This window comes from Vipera berus (assembly GCF_964194415.1).
Source record: "Vipera berus genome assembly, chromosome: 11".
NCBI lineage: Eukaryota > Metazoa > Chordata > Lepidosauria > Squamata > Viperidae > Vipera > Vipera berus.
In genome coordinates, this window is record NC_138214.1 from 3,233,842 (window position 1) to 3,261,341 (window position 27,500).

General features: G+C 40.0%; 1 protein-coding gene across 1 annotated transcript in view; it reads left to right on the forward strand.

Moving 5' to 3' along the window:
* AFF2 (ALF transcription elongation factor 2) overlaps positions 1-27,500 on the forward strand; it is a 217,356-nt gene that overhangs the window by 139,362 nt on the left and 50,494 nt on the right. The window contains exon 8 of the mRNA XM_081336915.1: positions 20,451-20,502. Within this exon, the coding sequence (XP_081193041.1) occupies positions 20,451-20,502 (52 nt within the window). The remainder of the gene's footprint in view (positions 1-20,450; positions 20,503-27,500) is intronic.

The following is a 27,500-nucleotide window of genomic DNA, read 5'->3' on the forward strand; positions in this document are numbered from 1 at the left end:
CACTTTGGATGATTAAATCACACATTAACCTAGGGCCTTTTTTCCAACAGAAATGTATACCCATCCTTGGTCTACCCAAATCAAATACTGGAGAATCTTCTGGAATTTTTTATCAATTCTTTTAATGCTCAGGATATCTTAATTGTGTCTAGTGGGGGCTTTGTTCTAATATTAAAGAGGAACAGATGCTATTTATTGCCCTGGTTTTTAATACTAGCTGAAAATGCTAAAAAGCTACCTCGGCAATAATGCCTTGAAAATTAAATTCTGACACTGTGCCGAAAAGAAATGTAAAACTACAATTACAGCTTCAAACTCTGAAGAAACATTGCTTACAATTGTCGCAGACAGATTCTTAATTGAAATAATCTGCTTTTCTCCAATACTTTAAAAAAAAGAGGGGAAAAGGAAAAGGAAGATGAAGAAGAAAGGAAGAAAGGAAAGAACAAAAGAAGATTATATCTTGGTTAGGTTAGTTTTTAAGTGAAAACGGCTGTGGTTCAAAACAGAAAGAGTTCTGTAGCATGAAATTCAAATCAGCCCCAGCCCAATTTAAGGGATTCAAAGAAGACTCAGTGAGGTAAAAGCAACAAAGCTTAACCACGAAACCTGGATTGAGAGTTAACGTTTATTGAAAGCGGGGCTGCGTTACGTCATTCAGGTTGAGGACCTTTGAAGGACCATTCTTGGTCTTTGAAGTGTGCACAGGGGGTTGCCTTCCAAATCTAAACAGGGTGAAGGCAGGACCTAAATGTGATCGGATTTCATGGGCAGCAAATGCAATTTAATGGATCTTTAGTTGTTCAACTCCGATGTGTGACATTAGATCTCCGTGTTAGGACCTAATTGGATTGAATCAAGTCTTCTTGTGATCAGACCAATTCTTCAGTTGTGCAAAGGTTTGAGACAACCAGGATAGAGACCATTCGAGAGTACAATTAAGGAAGACCCAAAGTCCCATAACATATATTTGCCTTGCAAGTTTCAGGATCCAATATTAAATTGCAAGATCGGTGAAAGGTTTGGTATGGGGGGGAGGCATCCTAGGAAATTGCTTTAGCAGAGACCCCAGTCTCAGTGGGATCTCAAGTGAGCTTCCACAGGTAGGTTATTGAATAACCAGGATAGCACAACTAGAAGGACACAACCATGGGATCTAGCTGAGAAACAGAGACTCTGCCCACAGAGACCTTGTTAATGGCTCATTGCAGATGAGTGAAAGAACACTTGCTGGGGTGCAGAAAGTTCTAGGTTCAGTTTTAACATCTCTGAGTAGGGTCCAAAAACTCTGAAGAATTTCTGAAAACCAGTCTTGACCTGTCATAGATTAGGGTTGTAGGTCAGCTTCCATTTGGTTCAATTTGGGAACAAATTTACTTTAGATGTTTCTTTCAACGTAGGAGATTTCAGTGAAATTCAGAGATTTTGGTACTGCTTGATCGCTCTTCAAAAGGAAATGTTTTTGCATTATTTTTTTAAATCAACTTTTAATGGCCAACCATTAACATCCCTATAGACCATCTGGATAGTGTGATACTTACTGCTTGATCTCCATGTTTTGGGAAGTGGAGTGGCCATGTTACAGGAAGACAGACCATAACCACTTGGAAAGAGATAGTTTTCTATAGTTGGCCAACTGTTGACATTATTATGATGTCATCAGCTGAAGGAAGAGCTACCTGGGTGATTTAAAGAGACAGAGGGGAACCTGGAAGATGCCCAGGAATGACACTACCCTAAAAGTAAGTAATTCTCAAAGGGGGCAGATTTGAAGTTGACAGCTAAGGTTGTCTTTGCAGATAGCCCAATAGGTTGATCTTTATTGGACTCAGATGTTAAGAAGGGCCAGAAGATCAAAGTAAATTACTTCCATACTGTCAGTAAAACTGTGTGGATGGAGCTATGAAATCATCCAGAGTTGAGTTGAGTTCAGCCTGTTGGTGATATCTTTATTAGATGTGTAAAGAGTCCTTCTAGACGCAAGCCAACTCCCTTTATAATCATTCATCTAGGCAGTTCAAGGCACCAAATGAAGCATTTGAAGCTTTAGAAAGAAACAGAAATGCACTTTGAATGTCACCATTCTAGCCTCTCATCTCATAATTGCAGCCTTCAGATAGGAAAAGCAAATGCAGATGAGAGGATTCTAGGCCAAGAACTAAGCTAAATCATCCTTCAATTGGTCTTTAAGAGAAACAAAAATAAAAAGGAATAAATTGTCCCCAAAGGCACTCCTCTGACATACGCTGTTCATCTGTCTATATAAGCACAGAGCTGTGACCATGACTTTATAAACACATCCTAGAGCACGCATGAAATGCACATATGAAAGGGAAGCCACTAAGGTGCAATTCCTAAAACTCTGTAAGGGCTCGAGTTAACAGACTAGCATCATAAAGGAGATCCGTGTTGTCAAAACTGTTGGCTTTTGTGAGAATGCTCATCTATGGTGGCATTTCATGAACAAATTCACCACCCAAGTTCTGGCTAATTCTAGCAGGCCATAAAAGATTCTGAGTTATGTCTGCTTTTGGGGTTATAACTTCTCTAGAAAATCTGTGTTGTCTCAATGCATAAAGATTGGCTCTTGGTCTCAGCTAATTAATAAAGGAAGTCACATTCATAGGGCAGTTAATGTTACCCAACGGTTGCAACAGTTGGGCAACTGAATCTCTGTGGAGATTCTCAATCATCCAGGTGATAGTTGCCCCAAAGAGGCTTTTTTTTCTACGAGGCAACTGGACTGCCTGGTTTTTCTTTGAAGACGTTTTGTTTCTCATCCAAGAAGCTGAAGAAGAACGTCTTCAAAGAAAAACCAGAAAGTCCAGTTGCCTCGTGGAAAAAAAAGCATCTTTGGGGCAACTGAATCCAGCTGCTGTTTTAATTCCTGTAGGGTCATAGTCTACACTGTGAGCTGTGTGGATAAATAGAAAGAGTGTTTAATCCTATCGCTTGGCTCTGATTAGAGTGCAAGGTCAGAAAAGACACAGAAAACATCCAGAGATTGCTGGGTGTCACACTCCTAATTGTTTGCTTAAAATGCTAAGTTGTAGTACATGATTTCACTGACCTAGTTGTTGAAGATCATGGTTGACAACCATTCCTAAGTGTTTTATGAACTAGGCAATCTCTTTCAATGGAAAATTGCTTGCCCAACAGAGAGAAACTCTAATACTGCAACTTTGCTTTCACTGTGAAAGCTGAACCATCAGAAAACCTGAAGAAAAATCAATGCCTCTGAACAGTGGTACTTGAAAAAATGTTTGTAAATCTTTTGGTCTGCAAGGGGAAAAAAAGAAAGCATTCATACTAAGGAAAATAAAACCAGGCAGACAGTGATGATAATAATAATAATAAAGCTCAAGCTAAATATTTTGGATCCATAATGCAAGGGTGAGAAGATTCTGATGCTTGGAAAAAAATAAATAAAGATAATTGAAAAAGAGGCTGCAAGAAGATGGAAAATGTGTTTTCATTGATAAATCTGAGCTAATTGCACTTGGCACTTAGACATAATATACTGCTTCACAGTGCTTTACAGCCCTAGCTAAGTGGTTTACAGAATCAGCCTATTGCCCTCCAGAATTTGGGTCCTCATTTTACTGACCTCAGAAGGACGGAAGGCTGAGTCAACCTTGAGCCGGTCAGGATCGAAGGAATTGAACTCCTGGTGATATGAGCAGAGTTAGCTTGCAATACTGCATTCTGACCACTGCACCATCAGAGCTCTTTAGAATAGAATAGAGTATAGAGTATAGAGTATAGAGTATAGAGTATATAGAATATAGAATATAGAATATAGAATATAGAATATAGAATAGAATAGAATAGAATAGAATAGAATAGAATAGAATAGAATAGAATAGAATAGAATAGAATAGAATAGAATAGAATAGAATAGAAAATATGGAAGGGAAGGGAAGAGAAGAGAAGAGAAGAGAAGAGAAGAGAAGAGAAGAGAAGAGAAGAGAAGAGAAGAGAAGAGAAGAGAAGAGAAGAGAAGAGAAGAGAAGAGAAGAGAAGAGAAGAGAAGAGAAAATATGGAATGGAATAGAATAGAATAGAATAGAATAGAATAGAATAGAATAGAATAGAATAGAATAGAATAGAATAGAATAGAATAGAATAGAATAGAATAGAATAGAATAGAATAGAAAATATGGAAGGGAAGAGAAGAGAAGAGAAGAGAAGAGAAGAGAAGAGAAGAGAAGAGAAGAGAAGAGAAGAGAAGAGAAGAGAAGAGAAGAGAAGAGAAGAGAAGAGAAGAGAAGAGAAGAGAAGAGAAGAGAAAATATGGAACGGAACGGAACGGAACAGAACAGAACAGAACAGAACAGAATAGAATAGAATAGAATAGAATAGAATAGAATAGAATCTGGAAGGAACCTTGGAGGTCTTCTAGTCCAGCCCCCTGCTCGAGTAGGAGAACCTATACCATCTCAGACAAATGTCTGTCCAACCTATTCTTCAAAACCTCCAGTGATGGAGCACCCCAAATTTCAGAGGGCAAGCTGTTCCACCGTTTAAATGTCCTCACTGTTAGGAAGTTTCTCCTTAATTCCAGGTTGCTTCTCTCTTTGGTCAGTTTCCAACCATTGTTTCTTAGTAAGTACATAAAGAAGCAATTAGACCAGGAATGTCCAACTCCCAGAATTCCTCAACCAGCCATGTTGGCTGGGGAAATCTAGGAACTGAAGTCCACAAGTCTTAAAGTTGCCAAAGTTAGGCACTGCTGAACTAGTGCAGGCCAAATGATGTTCATCAGATCGTGAAGTGTTGGAAACCATTGTAGAACTTAAGAAGATCCATCTTCAAGAAACATTGGGAGCAGTCCTCATCTGAAATGCTAGAGGCACTGCCAATCAGTATGGCCAAGATGACAGTCAACACTAGATTTCTTATGTCTGTCAGCCTGTCTATGCAGCTGTTTTCTCAGTTCAACCTCCCTAGGACCTTTATTGGTTGACTGGATGTCCAGCACTAGAAGTATCCTTTGAGGCTGACCAGTGTCAGCAAAGTGATGACTTCAAGAGATTTTGTAAACATCTGAACTGGTGAAATTGATGTCTTCTTCTCTCTCCCTCCAATTCACATGCACAATAATCCCCATGTCAGCCTAACGCTCTTGAAACATCATAAATGTTTTGTTTGCGTCTGAATCCAGGACTGAACATATGTTCTGTCTATGTTTAAGCCAGTACATATACATTAGATCCAATCCCTGTCCAAATGTTGTAATTATTTATATAGCCATTGCCTCTCTTTAGAATGCTTGTTTGAAAAGTAACAATGGGAACCCCCACCAGAGACCACCTTGTTTACATACTAGCAGTAATTTTGCCTTATGCTCCAATTTGAGCCTCCATTCAAATGACGGAATATGCAGCCAGCAAGGCCGAGTCTATGCATCATATTTAAAAAACCACTAAACAAACACAATAAATCCATTAAAGCATAATGGCTTCCAAATGTGACAAATTTACCGATTAAAGCTCATTGAATATGCATTCAAATGATGGATGGGAGCAGCTTGAAGAGCTATTAGAATCTACTGGATCAATAGTTCCGTCCGTCCCCCTCCTCTTTCCCCTCACTCTCTGGATTTGTGCAAAGGAGAGATCAGTGGTTGAAAGTTTCTGCTTTGTTTGGGGGATTTTTCTCTTCTCCCCCCCCCATGAAAAAATAAAAACACCACCCATTTTTTTTCAAAAAAAAAAAAAGACAGTTACCAGGTGCAAATAAGAGCAGTTGACTGTTTAGCCTGCTTATACAATGGCATTGTCCCTCTTTCTGGAAACACCCACCCCCCCAGCAATTAATGGTCCTAATTAATTCTTTGGATCAGAAGTAGATTGAAGACACACCTGAATATAGAAACACCCCGGATTTTATTATGAACTTCTCCAGCCTAAGTGGCAAACTCAGTGCATAGCTTGGTTGAAATGGTGTAGCTTTTCAGCCTCCAGATAGTCCTCGTTTAATGGCAGACCATTTTATAACTATTTGAAGTTATGACGGCCACAGAACAGGTTCTTTGCAGTCCATCAAGCATCCTTGGCCTTCATAAACAGTTGCGTCAACACCAGCACCATCCCATGGTCATCTGTCTGCATGGATCAGCTTTATGACCTCTTGAGTTCAGGATTGGTGACCATGATTTGTGACAGTTTTTTTGCCCCACCCGAGGCAAAACAACACCTGTTCAAATGGGTGGGTTGGCCTAGCAACCAGAGTGGTCACTTAACCAGCTTGTTTGCTTAACCAACACAGCATTCTCTTAACAGATATCACAAAAAAGGCTGGAAATGTACTTCTGGTCATGTGGGTGCCTCAATTTAGAACCAGAATGACTTTATGGGCATAATTTTAGACTCATTACAGTCATAAGTCAAGAACTACGTGTGTGACCATAGGTTGAAAGTTAGATGTCTTCTCTGAAGTCCATCAATTAACTTTTCATGGCTGGTGGAAGGAAGGAAGGAAGGAAGGAAGGAAGGAAGGAAGGAAGGAAGGAAGGAAGGAAGGAAGGAAGGAATTTGACCATTTCTCCTAGAAACATTACAGTCCAGTTACAGACTCCAAATGAAGTTTCTGGCACCAATTTCCTTACAGCTTAGGAGAAAAAAACAAAGAAATTTATGTTAAAAAGTGTATTTCAGAATTGATAGCGAGTCTCCTTCAGCTTCTTAAAGAGAAATTTAATTTCCATATTACTGTTGTTGGGCTGTTGTTTCAAGGGATTTCCACATTTGCCAGGGAACTGGTCCTCAGCTGTACACTCTGTGCCAAATGAATTCCCCTTTCCAATTCTCCAACTTGAAATCAATCACACGGAGGAAATACTCGGCGTAAGATGCAATTTCTCGTCCTGAAATTGAAAACATAAAACCATGTTAATGATGATGCAGTTAATTTAAACATAACATTTTTTTAAGCTGAGAACATTTGTATGCCTGCCAGTGACTCAGGAGGGAAAAAGTGACTTTCCTAGAAGCCTTATAAGCAGAATTACTCTAATCTCTCCATCTCTCTCTTTCTGGGCTGCAACGTTAACCCGAAACAGCCTCCAAGTAGGTTTGATTTATGCAGATTAATGTGGTATGCTGATATGATGTATATTTTAGCATTACTTCCTCGCAAGGGCTAATGGCTGGAATCAAATAAAACATAAAAGCAGATTTAGAAAGATTGCTGAATAAATCAAATAAAGCTTTGTGTTAGCTGCCGCGAGATTAGACGTTCCCCAAACAATACATAAGCATTTCATGAAATACCATAAGTTCTAAAAAAAATTAAAAAAAAACAGCTAAAGAGAAGATGACATTTGGGGAAGTCCAAGGAAGGGAGAAATCTATGGGGTCTAGCCATCATTGTCGACCCAGGTGGGCCCCAACGTACGATCACAACTTGGCCCAAAATTTATGCTGCTAAACAAGACATTGGTTAAACGAGTTTGGCCCCACTTTACAACCTTTCTTGCAGTTGTTAAGTGAGCAACACCACGTTAAGTGGAACTGGCTTCCCACTTGACTTTGCTTGTCAGAAGGTCACAAAAGGGAATCACGTAACACTGGGACACCTGCAGCCATCATAAATCTGAGCCAGTTGCCAAGCATCTGAATTTTGATCACCTGACCATGGAGGGGGGGGGAGAGAATGCTGCAACAGTTGTGTGAAAAACGGTCCTAAGACACTTTTTCCAGTGCCATTGTAACTTTGAACAGTCATTAAGTGAGCTGTTGTAAGTCTAGGAATACTATACAACTCATGTTACTCAACCTACAGCCATTTATAGGTTGAAGTGACTTACAACCGTTCCTTACACATACGGCCATCACAACATCCCCATAGTCATACTTAGTTGTATTCCCATTTTTTTATTATTTTGTTTTAAATCAACCAATGTACTTTCTTTTTGGGGCAACATTTACCTACGAGGAATTGCGGCTGTTCTTCCTCTCCCCTTTGAGCTCTGTTTTCCTCTTCTGAGTAATGTCTCTACTTCTTGTAATATAGAAGACCATGTGATCGGTGGATCGAGAAGCTTTGCGCTAACTTCTGGGGTATCTGTTAATGCTCCGATTCTCTACGTTCCTCTCTCACTTCATCTTCAGCGCTTTGTGGAGGAACTTTCTGCTGAGAGAACTTATGGGAAGCTGAGTGACAGGTCAGGTGACTCTATTACGTTCCCATCACTACTAAATCACCATTTTTCTATGGATTGAAAGTGACTATTGTGGAGCTGTCAAATTAAATAGCTTGAAAGGAACACTTGTGGTCTCAATAGTAGCTATCTCTGTCAAGTGATTGGCTCAAGTGACAGATCCGAGGCAATCCATTCCTGATAGAGGATCGATTAAAAAAGAAAGAAAGAAAGAAAATTATCTCTTCAGGGCAAAGGGCAATCTTTTATTTTGCTTGCAAAAACCACGAGCAGGAAGAAGAGACTCAATTCTTTCTATGGAACTAGGGCAGTTCCAAATCCTTATAGGAAGAACAATGAATCTAGCTGGAAATGACTTAACTAATTGGGAAGATGCTGCATTTGTTTATGTTCCCCTCCCCTCAGGATGGATTGACGTGTCTGCAATGTTTGAAAATATTGCAAAATTGAAAATAGTTTTTGCTCCATTGGCAGAGAGAATGGACCAGACCAACTACTGAACGCTGTCCGATCATTTGAGCAGCTCCTCCTACAGGTCTCAAGTTATTGGAGACCCTTGTTGAATGCGAAAGCAGAGAATAGTGTTTTGTGGCTGCTGTCTGCCAAGGGTTGAGGACAGCACTTCCTGGAACATTATGTTGGGGGAAGCTGTTGAAAAAGCAAGCTTCAAAGTTAAGAGAACTCCACGGAGGAAACGAATGGTCAAGTTGCAAAAAAAACCCACGGTTGGTTAGAGAAAGAAAACCCAGTTGACTGGCTGTGTTGCAATGTTATTCCCAGAGGATTTCCATGGCTTAATGATAAGGAAGAGTTCAGATGTGGGATCTGCACATCTGATTAGTTAGGAGAACCTTCTTTTTAGAAAGTCCATTGCAAGTCTGTGGAAACACCAGGAGTTCCTCAAAGAGAATAACCAAAACTCTTGCCTCCGACTTGCAACAACTTGCCTCCAGAAGTTGCGAATGCTCCAACACTGGAAGTTTTCAAAAAGATACTGGACAATCATTTGCCTGAATTGGTATAGGCACCTACCTGAGCAGAGGATTGGACACTAGAAGATCTCCAAGATCCCATCCCTCTGTCATTCTACTCTACTCTGCTCTGCTCTGCTCTACTCTATTCTTAAGCACTAGAATGTTCCTGCAAATATAATGCAGTGGGCTTTTCCTTTTAACCCATAATTCCCTTGACTCTAATTCATCCATGGTGCTTTGAATGCAGTGTTTGGATCTATCTATCACACTAAGCCATGAATTGTGGGTTAGCTGGATTCTACCGGTCCATTCTGCCCAGATCAAAAAATTCCAGTTAGGGATAAGGATGAGAGGCTGGATTAGGTGATTAGATTAGCCTTTCCTTCCTATGCTTCACCAAATCTTACGGTGCTATCTAATAAGCATCCACCCACCAGCTTACCTGTGCTTCTAGAGAAGATACTGTTTTCAGTATTGGCCACCTTCCTTTATTTGAAAGATCTTCATCCCCAATCTGTTCCAGGGATGACTTATTTTGCATTTCCGGGAATATGTCTTCTTAATGCTTAATTGAGCTATTAAAAAGGGGGGGGAGAGAAGAGCTTTAGAAGAGGTCTCCTGAGTTTAGCCTTCTTTTCCAAGAGCAGGTGAAGCAGATGATCAGTGGAAAATCCATACGTCAGAGATGAGTGCGGTGTTGTCCCCTGTTGTGGTTCCCAGAATACTGCAAGGTGTGTCACAGCCCCCCCCCCCCGGTTTTAAAGGCAATATACAGCCATCGTCATTAATTGCCATTAGTAGCTTTATCCTCCGTGAGTCACTTCAGTAGCCCAATTAAGAATGATAGGCTAGGAAAGAAAGCATCCCTTGGAACAGCTGTTTCCTGAATGGCAATTGTCTCTCAGCAATCATCATCGTCTGTAGCATCCACGTTTCATTGCTAAGACCTTTTTTGGCTGTCCTCCACCAATGGGGAAGAGACGCTTCCTCAGAGTTCCTCAGAGAAAAGACGGCATTTTTTTTATTGGTTTATGGAATTTCTGTGCCACCCGTCTCACCATAAGGTTTGCCTTCCTAAAATTGTTCCTAAAGGCTGGTATGTTTCACCAATCGATGATTCTAGTACCATTTACAAAGCCTTAGGAAGACCCCACTTGGAATAACACTGCATCCAGTTCTGCTCACCACGATATAAAAAAGACGTTGAGACGCTGGAAAGAGTGCAGAGAAGAGCAACAGGAACGGCTAAAACACAAGAACGATTGCAGGAATTGGGTATGTCTAGTCTAGTGAAAAGAAAGAGACATGATAGCAATGGTTCAGTATTTGAGGGGCTCCTACAAAGACGAGGCAGGGGGGGTTTCAAATGATTTCCCAAAGCACCAAAAGGCAAGACAAGAAACAACAGATGGAAACTAACCAAGGAGAGAAGGAAGCCTAGAATTAAGGAGAAATTTCCTGACAATTAGAACAATTAATCAGCGGAGCAGCTTTCTTCCAGACGTTGTGGGTGCTCCAACTCTGGAGGTTTTCAAGAAGAGGTTGGACAACCATTTGTCTGAAATGGTATAGGATCTCCTGCCTGAGCAGGGGGTTGGACTAGAAGACCTCCAAGGTCCCTTCCAGCTCTATTCTTCTATGTTATATGTCATGTTCTTTAAAGTGCCACATAAACTGTATTTTATTTTATTTTATTGTTTTTATTTTTTTTATTTATAAGTGCTAGGAAAGGATGCCAAAGTGGATCACACAGCTTCATCTTTGATTTAGACACCCATCTATTTTGAGCTCTAATTAGGGATCACTTTGTCCCCATCATTACCGTTATCCAGGTGTCGAAACACTTTCTTAGATAACCAAACGGAGCTCAGAATTCAGTGGAAAAAGTTCTTGAGAAGATGTAGGGAATGATGTGCCATTTTGTACCTCAGCCCAAATGGGGTTGGTGGAAGTCGATTTTTAAAATCTTAATTTTGCAGACTATATCGTAAAAGCTAAATTCTGTACATCCTGAGAAATGTTTAAAAGAGGGCTGTGTTGTTGTTTTTTCCTTCAGACCCATAATTCAAAACAGCGAAGAGAATTCTGGATTCCAAATAGAACAATCTTGAGGCTGTAGCCAACTATATTTTCTTTAAAAAATAAAAATAAAAAAATGTTTGAATTGCCTAGGGAAATCCAAGCCTTGCTTGGCTTCTTAGGAGTAAAAATTTACTCAGACAGCCTGGAACCCCTTATAAAACAATAGGATCTAATTTTTCAATCAGGTTATCAGGCTGTATTACATTGATGGAGTCTGCCAAAGAAAGCAAGTCTCCAAATAAAAACCCCATGTCCTAAAAAGCCAAAGAAATATGTTTTCATTTATCTTTTTGCATGTTTATTTTATTTTCACATTACATAGGATTGTATTCCCTGTGCAATTAGTTCTTATTCTCTGGCAAACCTTACTATGAACGCCAAGTCAACTTTATCTTAGAAAGATTGACAGGAGAGAATCAATTCATTGCTCCGAGCTATGGGTTGGTTAAACCATATTTGTTGATTAAACCACAATGTTTGACTTCAGTCATCTAGCCAAGCCAAAATTAAACCAATGCAGCATGCTGCCTGTAGTTTAATGTCTTAGAATCATAGAAACAACAGTGGGCATCTAATCAAATTTGCTCCCTTTAGCCCTTATGACTAGGATCATGGTTTGACCACTTCTTGTTGATCATTGTTTACCACAGATGGGTCCAGACTTGCCTCCTGTTCAAAGTAACCCAATACTTGTGCTTTTGTTTTCATTTTTAATTTGGGCTTCTGCTCAACTGAATTTGTATGCCATTCCTAAATAATGCACGAAGGAGCTTACAAAATCAGTGGAAAAAAGTCATTGATCTGCAAATGATTTGGTGCTTCCAATGAATTGCTAATTTTATAGGGAGATTTATTTTATAGCATGTAAAGTGTTAGCAGTGCGCTGAATTTTAATGTTGTGGTTTGGTCTTGGGCCATAAATAAATAAACAAACCAACAAACCAGATATTTAGATTGTACAGGTAGTCCTGGACTTTCCCTGTTGACTTTGCTTGTTGGACTTCTGGGATGCAGCAACCGTCATAAATGTGAGTCAGTCATCAAGCATCTGAATGTAAATCTTATGACCATGGGGATGCTGTGTGAAAAATGTTCCTAAGTCACTTTTCTCAGTTGTAACTTAGAAGGGTCACTAAATGAATTGCTGTAAGCTGAGGGCTACCGTATTTAGATTGGATCTGGCATTTTTTAATCTAACTATCAAGTCCTTCCCAAGGACCTGGGATGGGTAGATGTCGCTTCTCCTTAAGCTGACAGTCTTTGGCATTTCTCATGCTCTAAGGCAGGGGTCCTCAACCTTGGCAACTTTAAGACTTGCGGACTTCAATTCCCAGAATTTCAATGTTGTGATTTGCTCTTAGGCCATAAACAAAGAAACAAACCAGATACCGGTATTTAGATTTAGAATTCTGGGAGTTGAAGTCCACAAGTCTTAAAGTTGCCAAGGTTGAGGATCTCTGCTCTAAGCGGGGATGAAAGCGGTTGATAAGAAGTTATGAATCAGAAAATCTAGACAATCCACAATCCTTACGGGCATAACTTTGGTCAATTTTGTGCTGGAAGTGCCTGCACTTCTGCAGATTCAGTGTCTCAGTCCAATATATCCCTAGTTCCATTGCATAGGTCTTGCTTGGAGCACTGTAATTTCTCAAGGCTTAGCAAGGTTAACTACTAGAAGTAAAAGCGAAATAAAGCTGGCCTTTCAGCACTATTTTAATATGCAGGGTCCACATTCACTTATTATCAACCCAATTTTATCCAGCTTCCATTTCCTGGGAGAAAAAGTATTGGTATTCCAATTTTATTCACTCGTTTGCATCAATCCGATGGCTTAAGGTGAGGCCGAGAATTAAGAATATGCCATTAATCTCACATGGCCATTTCCCTTCACAATGCCCCTTTTTTAAAAAAAAAAAAACCTTTTTGACATTACCTGGAAAGGGTTGATATGTTTCACTATCTAGTAAAGCAGTTACCGTGCATGAAAATAAAAATGCATTTTCTCCAAAGGAAAGTGAGATGACTTCCAGGTTGGCATTCTGCTTCTGTTTCCATGCACAGAAGTTGTGTTGATCCAAAACAGCCCATCGTGTACCCATGAAACTGTGGGTTTGTGTGCAAGTTGGGAAGCTTGGCCGAGTAGCTCAGCCTTTGTTTCAGGAAAAAATAAAGAAGAAGAAATGCAAATATACAGCAGTTTCTTTGGAGTGCCAGGTGTTTCTTTGGAGTGTCAGACAACAGGTTAAGCTCCAGTTCAACTAACTAATTAGTTTAATTAATTTATTGCTCTTGCACAAGAAGAAGAATCCAGTCAACTAACAGCATTAAATTGGCTCTAGATAAGAATAAATGGAATTCAAGAGGGGTTGGACTTTGATTACATGTGGGAACATAATGATTCTAGGCTGAATCCTCTCTTGACTTCACCCTGTATTTCTTCTACAGGAGCTGTGAGACAAGAAATTTCTCACTGGAGGGTCTCCTAGTTTTGGGATTACTTTTTTTGTCTTTTGCAGACAAGGCATCATGAAGCCTTGTCATCATTCGCCTTTCTTCACTTATCCAAAGGACAATTTGGCCAGTATTTTAGCACAAGAACCTTCTTTGTGTGTGTGTCTCTGTGTTTCTCTCTTTCCTCTTCCTCTCTCCCTCTCTTTTTCTCTCTCTCTCTCACACACATGCTCACAAACATGAGAGAAAAATATAAGGAGGAAGAAAGTGGATAAGAAAGAGGTCTGTTTCCTAGCTGATTTTTTTAAAATCTCCTTTTAGCCAGCTGGAAAGACCACTGGCTGGCATTATAGGAGGGCATAACCCAAAGGTGAAGATAGCTCTATAATAATGTGAAACTACTGACTTACCTATGAGACCCATACTCAAAATTAGTCTCCCTGTCATTAGTAACATGAACGTTGGGATGAGTTGAGAACGCTGGAGCTATCCAAGGTCCTGCAAGACTTAACTCAAGAACTGCTTCTGACTCAACAAGGTTTCAGTTGTTTGGGTGGGTAGGTTGAAGAAATAAATGAAATGCAAAATAGCAGAGAGAGAAAGGAAAAATCTCACTTCCAGATGGACGCATTTGTGTGGCATTAAACCTCACATCGTGCAAAATCAATTTAAATAATCCTAACGCAATTCTGAAGTCGTCAGAAACAAGTTTGAACAAATCTACATATTAGATACTCAGTCCATTCTTTTCTGCATCTCTGAATGCCTTGAGAAGCCTGTGTGAAAATTCATGAGCATTTCTGTACCGAATTTGATTTTCATTCATTCATTCTGCAACTTATGTCCCCAACATATACTTTTGAACTCTACTTTTAATTGTGTCTATGACAGAAGAACCAATTGTCTTCTCTATTCAACTGTATGTGTGCATTCATTGGGGATTGGAGTGAGAGATTAAAGATCAAACTGTTATTTTAAAAAGCTTGGAATTATTGGGCGTCTAGAGTAAGATTGTTTATTTTTATTTTTTTGAAGAATTCATTTTGCTTAATCCTTTTGGAACTGGGAGATAATATGGAGAAATGAGTAATGAAGTGTACTCTGATTGTGAGGTATCTAATAGATAACCACAGGGGTTATATTCCTTGCACCCGCTGTAATTACACTAATTACTGATATGGTGCTAAGGCAGATTGAGTGTGACAACACAGAATGGAATGTTTCTTAGCAACACAAGATCTACCACCAATCAATTTGCCAAGGAAAGCATCGTCTTCTGAAGCCGGGTGGGATTAAGAGTATGTTCTTTGCTAGTCTTGAAAGTTCATTGGCTTTGCGTGGCTAGACCCAGTCTTTCAAATGGGTCCACTCAAGTGTGAATCAAAGAAATACCTTTTTGCTAGAAGTATCCATGCCAGAGGAAGAAAAGGGTCTTCGGAAGGCTCTTGTCTTGAAAAAGAGGCTGAGAAATTGAATTCTTCAGAAATAAATAGGTAAATAGAATTGTGTTGGCAGTCTTTCGTATCAAATCTTCTGAGATGGATTTCATGCGCAGGTTGCTTTTCCATGCATAAAGAGCCAGGGCTACACGTCATTTGTGTTTTTTTCCTCTTATCTATCAAATTCATCCCTCCCACAATAAGATAATTAATATAAAAGAGAAGGAATACTAATAAAAACAGAAGGGTGGAGAGAGAAATGACTTTTAAAACAAGTTTAATCAAACACATAAGTATATAATCTCTCAACCATGATCCTGACGATCAATTTATGCTTCTAACTCATTTTCTTCAGAAGAGTTTCTTCTTCCTTCCTTCCTTCCTTTCTTTCTTTCTTTCTTTCTTTCTTTCTTTCTTTCTTTCTTTCTTTCTTTCTTTCTTTCTTTCTTTCTTTCTTTCCTTCTTTCCTTCTTTCCTTCTTTCCTTCTTTCTTTTTCCCTGTCTTTCTTACTTTCATTCGTTCTTCTTTTCTTTTCTTTCTTCTTTTTCTTTCTTTCTTTCAAAATGGTAATGTAGAAAATCTCAAGGAAATGTGTTTTAAAAGGACTCAGATATTTTGTTCAAGGGATGACGCTCTGTAGTGGTGTGTGGGAAAGCTCCTGGAGGCAAGGAGAGAAGAGAAACAGACAAGAGAAGGATCAGATAAGAGACAGCCCAGCGCACACTCGGTAGTGGATGGGGCAGTCATCTCAAAAGAAACCCTTGCTAAGTTCCCAGGCTACAAAGGTGATGATGGGACAATTTGTACTTTCAGACTTGCAGGTAGCTCACCTGGTCATGTTCCCTGTCGAGTCTACATCACAAGGCTGATACTCTCACATGTCAGTATCTTTCTTTTTTTTCTTCTCAGAACTCTTCTGCATTTCTTCTGAGACCCCAAAGCTATGATCTCCCCTCCTTCCCTAGTTTTGTGCAATTCTTGAAGGAAATAGTTGTTGGAAACACGAAGCATATATAAATACGGCATCCGATCATTATTTTTAACAGCAGCCATATACATCAAAAACATTTTCCATTTTCACAATAACTTTAATTGCTGTTGATTGTTTTGTATAATACAAAATCCAGTCTTACCATTCAACTAATTACATTTCAATCGATTAACATGATTAATTCACATCAATTCTGCACATGTTCAGTCATTAATGACTAGACAATCCTTGTGGTAGCTTTCAACTGCTGAGTTCTATAATTCTATGGTGCAGCCTACATCATTACAACCATTTGCAATAACATTAGATTGATTTTAATGTGTTTTCCCATACACTAGACATAGTTACAGGGATGTTTCTTTGTGAAGAGGCATTTTCTTAACAACTTGGGTGGGTCAGTTCCTTCAAAGGAGCAAAATCCATTCTCTCTTTGAAATTTTGGAAAGGAATGAAAGCGGAAGAGTAAGTGTCAATTTTCCACACAGAATATCAGTTAGTATACACATGTGCTAAGATGACCCAACAGGCTGTTAAATTCTTAGCTCTGCAAAAGTGAAGAAGTAGCACACTGCTCCTTATTAGGCACTCATTGTTGTGTGACTTCTAGAGAATGCATGGACAAGTCCCTGAAATTTTCATGGCAAGGGTTTTCAGAAGCGGTTTGCATTCCTCCTTCCTTTTCAAGGTCACCCAACTCATTTCATGCCCAAGGTAGAACTAGAACTCACAGTCTCCTGGTTTCGAGCCTAGTGTCTTAACCACTGTCCAACCCCAGCTCTCTAGACCAATGTTTCTCAATCTCTGGAACTTAAAGATGTATAGACTTTAACTTCTATAATTCTCCAGGGGCAAGATGCTGACTGTGTAGACCACTTAGAGAGGGCTGTAAAGCACTGTGAAGCAGTATATAAGTCTAAGTGCTGTTGCTAAGTGCTATTAAGAGGTGGGATTGGTGTCGCAGACAGCTCATTATGTCCATCATCAACCATGGAAGCTCATAAAATGATGGAATGATTCCCTTTCTCTCTGAATTTAACCTCCTTCATAGGTTGTGGTTGTTCTGGAGGAAAAATAAGATGGAGCAATGTCTATCTACCTGCCCCGAAGCAGGATAAAACTCAAATAAATAAAAGATCCACTCAGTATCTCATCTGGATGCCAAACCTGTCTAGTTCTTTCCCCAAGTCTTGTGATATTATTATACTTAATAAAAAGGTAAAGGTTCCCCCACACATGTGTGCTAGTCTTTTCCGACTCTAGGGGCCGGTGCTCATCTCCGTTTCAAAGCCGAAGAGCCAGCGCTTGTCCGAGGACGTCTCTGTGGTCATGTGGCCGGCATGACTAGACGCCAGAGGCGCACGGAACGCTGTTACCTTCCCACTGTAGTGGTCCCTATTCTTCTACTTGCATTTTTATGTGCTTTCGAACTGCTAGGTTGGCAGAAGCTGGGACGAGTAACAGGCACTCACTCTGTTACGCGGCACTCGGGATTCGACCCGCCAAAGTGCCGACCTTCTGATCGACAAGCTCAGTGTCCTAACCCACTGAGCCACCGCGTCCCTCATATTATACTTAATATTAATAATATTAATATACTTAATATTATACTTAATATACTTAATTATACTTAATAGTGCCCACTTAATAATACCCATTTCCCCTCTCTCAAATTAATTCCGGTTAGCATCTCAGCCCCTCCAGCCCCACACAGGAGCAGGTCCAACAGTAAAGCAGATTCCATCAATATCTTATTCAGTTCCCTTTTAATTATTCCAAATGCTACCAAACTCTGCCACCGCCTTCTGGCTGAGTTCTGGATTAGTTAAATTAATGAGCCAGGAGAGAGAGAGAGAGAGAGAGAGAGAGAGAGAGAGAGAGAGAGAGAGAGAGAGAGAGAGAGAGAGAGAGAGAGAGAGAGAGAGAGAGAGAGAGAGAGAGAGAGAGAGAGAGAGAGAGAGAGAGAGAGAGAGAGAGAGAGAGAGAGAGAGAGAGAGAGAGAGAGAGAGAGAGAGAGAGAGAGAGAGAGAGAGAGAGAGAGAGAGAGAGAGAGAGAGAGAGAGAGAGAGAGAGAGAGAGAGAGAGAGAGAGAGAGAGAGAGAGAGAGAGAGAGAGAGAGAGAGAGAGAGAGAGAGAGAGAGAGAGAGAGAGAGAGAGAGAGAGAGAGAGAGAGAGAGGAAGGAGCTGCATTCTTGATTAAGAAGTGCTGGCTCAGGAAAGAGGAAAAGGACAGGCAAGGAAAACACAAGTTAATTTTATTATTTCGACGGCCCACCCTGTTCTCCCACCCCCAGCATAGTAAATGCCCTGGAAAAATTCCTTGGGCCAGCTCTGTTTGACAAGCCTTTAGCCAACTCAAGAAGAGTTCTCCACCAGCTCTTTTTCAACTGTGCTTAATTAATCGTCCCGTATTCTTTTTTCCTGCTCTTTCCGTTTGCCATGTTTTCCTTGTCAGGAAAGGATGTTTAGTGTGTTAAATGAATAAAAATGGGCATGGAAAGAAGAAATAAAAACCTTCAGGCCTTTTTTTTAATCATTTCCTTTTCTTAGATCTCTATATTTTTAGCAACCCAAATAGATTCATTAAAGGTTTCCTTTGAAAAGCCAGAGGTTTTGCATAATGGGAGAAGGGAAAAGAGGGAAGGGGAGGGGATGGGGTAATGATTAAAATGGGAAGGAAGGAAGGAAGGAAGGAAGGAAGGAAGGAAGGAAGGAAGGAAGGAAGGAAGGAAGGAAGGAAGGGGAGGAGGAAAGGAAGGAAGGAAGGAAGGAAGGAAGGGGAGGAGGAAAGGAAGGAGGGAGGGAGGAAGGAAGGAAGTGGAGAAGGAATGGAGAGAGGGAGGAAGGAAGGAGGAAGGAGGGAGGAAGGAAGGAAGGAAGGAAGGAAGGAAGGAAGGAAGGAAGGAAGGAAGGAAGGAAGGAAGGAAGGAAGGAAGAGTTTTGAATGGCACTAATGTTTATTTTCATTTCCATGTAGCCTGTAAATTACATGTTGTTTTTGTAACTGAATCTTGAAGGCATCCTGGCCTTTGAGAAGAGTGTAATCGACCACCTGATAACAATCAGGGGTCAATCGTGGTTCTGTGATCTGCTGCCATGAACCTCACAGGCGACCTCTCCCACTGAAGCAACAAAGATGGCAATTAGATAAACAGGTTTCGAGCACCTGATTTTTTTTTCCAGGTCTGGCATCCGAATGGTGAACAATTACTAGGGGGAGGAAAAAGCGATCTCCCTTCTCAGCCCCTGTTTACAGGCTCATTCTTGACAGAAGCATCCTGTTGATTCAGAGGTTAACGCTTGGCTGTTTCAGGTCTTGATGTTCTGTAGCAGTTGAGCCTCCTCACAATGTTCTGTCTTGCGCGCTTCACAAGTCAACAGAGAGGTTTAACACTGAGGAACTGGAGAGCTGTTGTGGTGACCCAAATGAATACCACCATCTAATTGATTGGACGTTGATGTCAGCGATGCAGTACGTAGCCAAAGAACTTATTTCACGGCGGCGTCTCCACAAAATACATACTGATACAAAGAAGGCAGTCTTTAGCCAATTTAGTCCTGTCCAGTCTAATAGGTTTTGCACCGAGAGCTCCCATTACAATTAGATTATTTTCTTCCTAGTTTGTAATTCTTGATATTTTAATATTTTCTTCCATTGGTTGAGGTCAGTTTGATGTCTCCAGTTATTTATTAGAATTAGAATTCTTTATTGGCCAAGTGTGGTTGGGCCCGCAGGGAATTTGTCTCTGGTGCATAAGCTCTCAGTGTACATACAGTGATAAAACATGATCATAGACAACATAAAAATACATTCATCATAAACGATAAAATACAACACTTCATAATGAATCGTAACGATTGATGATTTATGACTTAGTGATATTGCCACATCAGTGAGGGGTGTAGCATGTTAGAGACCCCACACCCCCATTTCACAGTCTGTTTCTGTTACTCCCCTCCGGGAGGAGGTTCAGAAGTATTTCTAACTGGACTAGTAGATTCTGTAACAGTTTTGTTCCCTATGCAATCCGTCTGGTCAACTCACAAGATTCGTTTTTCTTGCCATGTATATGTATACATCTGAACTAAACTGTGTTGTTTCTCTGGGCCACATAATTGTGTGTATGTGGGTAGGTCCATAATTATATTTATTTATTTGTTATATTTATGCAGTGTATATTGGAGGTGGTTATCTTTTGAGAACTGTATGCAATGGAATCTTATGTTAATATATGCCGATTATTGTACATTTAAAGTGACAACAAAGTTATTATTCTAGTCTAGTTTCTGTTCTAATGCCTACTTTGCATAAATTCTGCAACCTGTTTCTTTTTCTCTTTCCCCTGAAAAGAATGCTTGAAGATGACCTGAAACTTAGCAGTGATGAAGACGATAATGATCAGGTAAGCTTTTTAAGAAACCCCAAACTCCCAAGCTTTGCTTTTCAATGCTCCAAATGTAGCTTTCCTGTCATCAGCATCTACTACAATTATCCCATATGAAGACTGTCATTTCTGCCAAAATAAATACACTTAATTTGGCATTTTCCTTCATGGTAGGTCTTATGGACTCTACGTTATCCAAGAGTCCTTGCCCTTCTAGGTGATGTTATCCTTGGTTGTCCTTGCCCTTGTAGGTGACAAATTTCTCCCGCTGGTTAATGTTCTGTTCCTCTTACAACTCATCAAAGGGAACTATTATGAAACCAGTTCTGGATTTCAGATTTATTTATTTATTTATTTTATTTAATACTATTTCTATACCGCCCTTCTCCCGAAGGACTCAGGGCGGTGAACAGGGCAAGAATAAAAATACAGATTACAAAAGTTAAAACAAGATTAAATAAATGCCCACATACTAAAATACATCTTTAAAACTCAATAAAATAACCATAACAACCCCCCCCAATCCCTTCATCAGGCCAGGCCAGCTTGTTCAAAAAAGTATGTTTTTAGCCCCTTATGTGCAAGATGTGCTCTCAGAGGCCAGAGATAGCCAGCCAGGCTATTTTTTGTGTGGCTCCAGGAGCTCCTTGCAACATAACTGTCAAAACTCAGTGGCACCCTTCCATTTTGCATAGGAGAACCCAGAATATCATGTTAAATAGAGGCCATAAGCAGAAATGTCCTACACACACACACACCGCACATCCAGGAAAAGGTGGAAAAATGGTAGACAATCCCATTTGCATTACCAGTTTGTCCTTTTTAATCCTTACTCACCTTCTCAAATTTCCACTGTGTGTTCTCCTTTACCGTGAAAAGACTTTTTACACTTCGGGAGGTGTCAAAACAGACAAGATGGCAGGTCAAGGGAGCTTGTAATATGAGCATCTCCACTCCTTTGCCAATTTCAATCTCGCCTCCATGGGTGCTACTGTCCCTCCTGCATTCCAGCTACCCTTCCATAGGTTTGCAAAGCTGATTTATGGAAAATTAAATACTTTGAAAGTGAAGAAGACTTCAGCAGCAATCCGGTGGATGCTTTCACGCGTGTCAAGTTTGTGATGTGTCCTTTCTGCTCAACTTGGGGACCTTAGCACATCTGGTGGACGCTGTGTTGATGTTGTATCAACGCAGCCAGGACGTTTCTTAGGTCCGTGGGGAAAAAGCACTGCCTTGCAACATTCTTTGCAGGAATAACTCAACCCGTTTCTTGCACATTTTATTGGCTGGGTTAAGAAGTTTTTTCCCCACACACACACCAGTTAAGTGTAGCAAAACCCAGTGTTTTAAGCAATAAAGGCTTCTCATATTTTCCCTCCTCCTCCCCACTTCTTTGTTCTGCTCTCTGCTTAAGAAACAGCCCTCTTAACCTTTGAAATGTCTGTGCTTAATTTAAAGCACATTGCTGGATGGTGATGTCTGTTGGACCACAGGAACTTTGATACCCCTCACTTGGTTAGCTTCATTGTTTTTTTGCATATTTGGCAGAGTGGAGGGTGGGAGTGAATTTTTTTTTAAAAAAAAAATCACTGCTCCTCTTTTCTCTCCCTCCATTTTGGTTACATGATCGTCTTTTACACATGTGGCTATCAGATCATATTACATTAAACCTCCTGCATGTTAGCGATCTACTTGGAATAGTTATTTATCGTTCCTCTGTTTGTGTTGGACAATTGCAAACAAACAAACAACAGAAGAATTATTTAAACACCGGGAGGCTTTGAAAATGGGAGGTTAAGTGCTGCTTCTCTTTAAATTCTTAGAGGAGGGAATCTCTGCAGCCAACAATTTGACCGTTTGAGTGTGGGGTGTTTTTTTTTTAAATCCTGCTTAAAAGTTAGTTCTTTGGCAATTAAAACCATCCTTCTTTGAAAAAGAAAGCCGTCTAAATTTCTCCTTTCAATAACATATCCTTTCCTGTTTAGCTACCTCTTCACTCCTGTTTAGCTCCACTCTCTCTATCTCTCTCTCTCTCTCAAAAAAAAGCTGTTTACCTTCCAGACAACAGACACACACGACCCATTTATTGTGTTATCAGTAGAAGCGCTGAGAAGCCATTTCTCAGTTGTGACATCAATAGTGAACACACAAGGAGAACAAGGTCAGCTCCTTGAGGCAATAGGGGGGCAAATCAGATGGATGAGGGTGAAACCAACTATCAATAACTTTGATAGAGGATTTGAATGCAGAGCTGTTTACTTGCGATTGAGCTTCACTGAAGTCTTAAGGATAATGATGTTGCTGTAAATAGAATAAATTCTTTTTAAAAGGGGAGGACCTTTTTTTTTCCCCCCCGTAATGAGGCTGAGTCGTCCGAAGAAATGTGTTGGTTCGGTCCCAGAAATTCTTTCTGAGCATGGCAAAGTTCAGCATGGAAATTTGGGGGAGAGGCAAAAGTTCACAAACCTTGTGGTTTTCCTAAAAAAACAAAATTAGCTGAATTTAAGAGCCAGAAGTTTAGATCCCTAGGTAGCCACAGCTATAGATGTTCAATGCCATCAGGAAAAGACAGTGTATCGTTCATTGAAAGGGCCATTATGGGGGGAAGAAGAAAACTTTAAAAAACACTTCCTAAATAAGCCGTGGAGATCTTCATGATTAAAATGGCCCTCTTTAAATAAATGGTTCAATCTGATTCAGACTGGAAGCTAGCAGCAAGCTCATCGAGATGGATTCTTTCATTACATTATATCATAAAAGGATTTATTTTATTTTATTTTTTATTTTAATCCCATTTATATCCCGCCCTTCTCTGAAGACTCAGGGCGGCTTACAAGCTTAGCAGTAGCCTTCATTCTATGTATATTCCTGCTTATTAGGGCTTTCACACACACCCCAAGCGGCATTATTACAAAGTCAGCTTAATTGCCCCCAACAATCTGGGTCCTCATTTTACCTACCTCGGAAGGATGGAAGGCTGAGTCAACCTTGAGCCTGGTGGGACTCGAACCTGCACTAATTGCAGGCAGCTGGTGTTACTTAAGGAGGCATCAGCCCACTGCTCCACCAAGGCTCTGTATTTATTTATTTATTAAGTTTTACCCTGAGAAGTTGTATGAATTTTTACCTGGGTGGTATACAGTATAAGCCACAGTTTTTGAACGTAGGGCATTTGAATCCATTAAGCAAATCAGGGATCACCATGATAGAACATAGAATAATGGGAAGGACCTCAGAGGTCTTCTAGTCCAACCCCCTGCTCGAGCAGGAGACCCTACACCATATCAAGTCATTGTCCAGGCTCTTCTTGAAAGCCTCCAGTGATGAACCACCCACAACTTCTGAAGGGATGCTGTTCCATTGGTTAGTTGTCCTCACTCTTAGGAATTTTCTCCTTAGTTCTAGGTTGCTTCTCTCCTTGGTTACTTTTCCAACCCTTATTTCTCATCTTGCTTTTTGGTCCTTTGGAAAATAGTTTGACCCCCTCATCTTTGTAGTTTGAATCCAGCCAGTGAATTAGGTGGATATTAGGAATTACCTTTGCTGTAAAATGGGCTCTAGAGGAAGACACCTGGAGTTGCTTACAAGGAAGAAACTAAAGATACGAAGCAAGATGTTCTCTGTGGTTTGATACTGAGATGATAGAGACAAGGAATTGACTTTATCAAAGGAAGAAGACTGCTCAGGACCATTTGCATGTCATTTCCCAGTGAATTCTTACAGACCAGCAGAATAGAATAGAATGGAATGGAATGGAATGGAATGGAATGGAATGGAATGGAATGGAATAGAATAGAATAGAATAGAATAGAATAGAATAGAATAGAATAGAATAGAATAGAATAGAATAGAATAGAATAGAATAGAATAGAATAGAATAGAATAGAATAGAATAGAATAGAATAGAATAGAATTGGAAGGGACCTTGGAGGTCTTCTAGTCCAACCCCCTGTTCAGGCAGGAATCCCTATACCATTTCAGACAAATGGTTGTCCAATCTCTTCTTAAAAGCCTGCAGTGCTGGAACACCCACAATTTCTGAAGGCAAGTTGTTCCAGTGATTAATTTTTCTATCAGGAAATTTCTCCTTAGTTCTAGGTTGCTTCTCTTCTTAATTAGTTTCCATCCCTTCTCCTGCCCTCAGGTGCTTTGGAGAATAGCTTGACTCCCTCTTCTTTGTGGCAACTCCTGAGATAAATATGCAATTGCCTTTAAAAAAAATAAAACCAGAAACTAAACACAACTCCCTACCCCTTCATATGAATGTTATAACCAAAGCTTTTTATGTCGATAACAGCCAGCAAAGCTCTCTCTCTTCATCTCTCACTCAGCAATGTCACTTTTTCTCCCCTTTACTCACTGGAGAATTCTCCATTGATTGAGAGAAAGAAAGAGAGGCAGGACTGCTCTGAATTCCCCAGAGAAGTCCAATAAAGTAGACCTTGATCATAAAGGAGAATCTAAGGGCAACTAGTGAGAGTCCACTCTAGAGCGCCAGAGTTTGCTGATAACAGAAGTTGATTTTAACTCATGGCTCTTTTTTCTGGTCAGCAGCATAACGGAGGCACAAACCCAGCTGCCAAATGCCAGGGTCTTCAGAAATATGTTCCCACTTGGGTTGTTCCCTTGTCCTCTTCAGATGAGCTTATCTATTCCTTCTCTGAAAAGGTTTCACATTAGAACCATTTAGCGAGCGGGACTGTGGGACATAAAGGTTTCAGTTTAGGATATTTGGAAGATGTCAAGTTCAGTAAGGACACAGATTAACCAGATTAACCCAAAGAAGGCTGAAATAGAGGAGCCAAAGGCAATCCCTACACTCCAATGACTAGCTGCAAAAGAAGAGCTGGATCAATGTTCCACCATAGATTCAACATTTAGTTCCTGGGGAGTTTATTCCTTCAAGGAAAGGCTTCTGATTTACATGGTCTGGAAGAAAAATGTAACTGACTGCAGCACAGACCTCAAGAGACCCAGGATCTATCAGGAACAGCACGACTAAAGAACATGACTTTCTGATGAACAGCCCTTGCATAAACCTCCAGGTTAAGGTGACCCAAACCATGTCCCTCTGGTTGTCAAAGACTGAGTTACCAGCTTTATGTCACAGAAAATTTTAAAAAGGCCTAATTTCTCCCGGCTTTGATTTGATGGAGCTATTTTGCAAGAACATTTTCTACTGGGTTGGCTTCCATCTTGATTTTACTGTAACCTTAGGATATTTATCTGTCTGTCTGTCTGTCCGTCCATCCATCCTCCATCTATCTATCTATCTATCTATCTATCTATCTATCTATCTATCTATCTATCTATCTATCTCTATCTCTATCTATCTATCCATCTATCTTTCTATCTACAGTGTTGATAGATGATAGATAGATAGATAGATAGATAGATAGATAGATAGATAGATAGATAGATAGATAGATAGATAGATAGATAGATAGGCAGGCAGGCAGGCAGGCAGGCAGGCAGACAGACAGACAGACAGACAGATAGATCTGTCTATCTAGCTATCTCTCTACAGTGTCAATAGATAGATAGATAGATAGATAGATAGATAGATAGATAGATAGATAGATAGATATAGATATAGATATAGATATAGATATAGATATTATTATTATTATTATTATTATTATTATTATTATTATTATTATTATTATTATTAATTTTATTTGTATACCGCCCTTCTCCCGAAGAACTCAGGGCGGTGAAGATAGATAGACAGACAGACAGACAGACAGACAGACAGATAGATAGATAGATAGATAGATAGATAGATAGATAGATAGATCTGTCTGTCTGTCTGTCTAGCTAGCTAGCTAGCTAGCTAGCTAGCAGTCATCTAGCTATCTATCGTCTATCTATCCCTATCTCTATCTTTATCTCTATGAAAGAGGCTTCAAATGAGATCCTTTGGGGACGCAAGGCTAAGGGCCTCCATCTGGTGGCACAGTCTTAGCAGTGCTAAGGAAGGTCTGCCTTTCACTCCCCCCCCCCCCGGTTTTCTGCAGAGGCAGACTCTTGTTTCCCTCTCAGCCCTTCCTGCAATCTTTGTGGACGGCTTGGGTGCTCACTCTCTGTTAACAAAGCCAGAGACGAATAGAAAACACTCAGAAACACTGATGAGAAGCACGTCGCCCAGGTGGAAAATTTGGATTCTGAACGTTTTGCAGAAGATGCCATTAAAGAGGCTCTCTCTCCTTTCCTTTCCTCTCCTCTCCTCTCCTCTCCTCTCCTCTCTCTCTCTGTATATATATGTATGCATGAAAGGCATCAACATGGAAATCTCCAGCCGCTTAAACAGTTTGATAGAGTCTCGCCTTTGCGCCATCCGTGCCCCCAGCGGTGTTGCTTAGCAACATTTTAATTCAAGAAGAATGGAAGGAGATGAAAATCCCTGTACAGAGAAGCAGAAATAAGAAGGCCGTTGACAGATGATCTGAGTTGTTTCTTCTAATATACTGTGAAGATCACGAGGTCTTTTCATGAATGATAAATGGACTGTATACAGATCAATGGACTCCAGCAATAATAATAATAATAATAATAATAATAATAATAATAATAATAATAATAATAATAATAATAATAATAATAATAATAATAATAATAATAATAATCTTTTATTTTAAATAAAAACAAACAAACAAACCGGAAACCAGGTTCAATAACTAAAGCAGCGTAGAAAGCCCTGGATTGTTCGTCATTTAGAAAATTCGGAGTGTGTTTTTCTCTGAAGGGTTTAACAGGAAGAAACTGATCTGAATATTTGGCCATCTTGTGCCCTTTTTTTTAATCTGCTGGCTAATAAAAACAGCTTGGGGTGTGTGTGTGGAAAGCTGGCCTGGTCTCCTGATATTTATAGTTTTCCTGATCTTGTTTAAAGCCAACAAGAGTGAAATTAATATTAATTTCATTGCTGTGGAAATTGCAAACCAAGTGAATTGGTTTGGATCAGCATGTTGTCCTTTGCGGAGCTAACAGAGCAATCAAAGAAATGCTTTTGCATC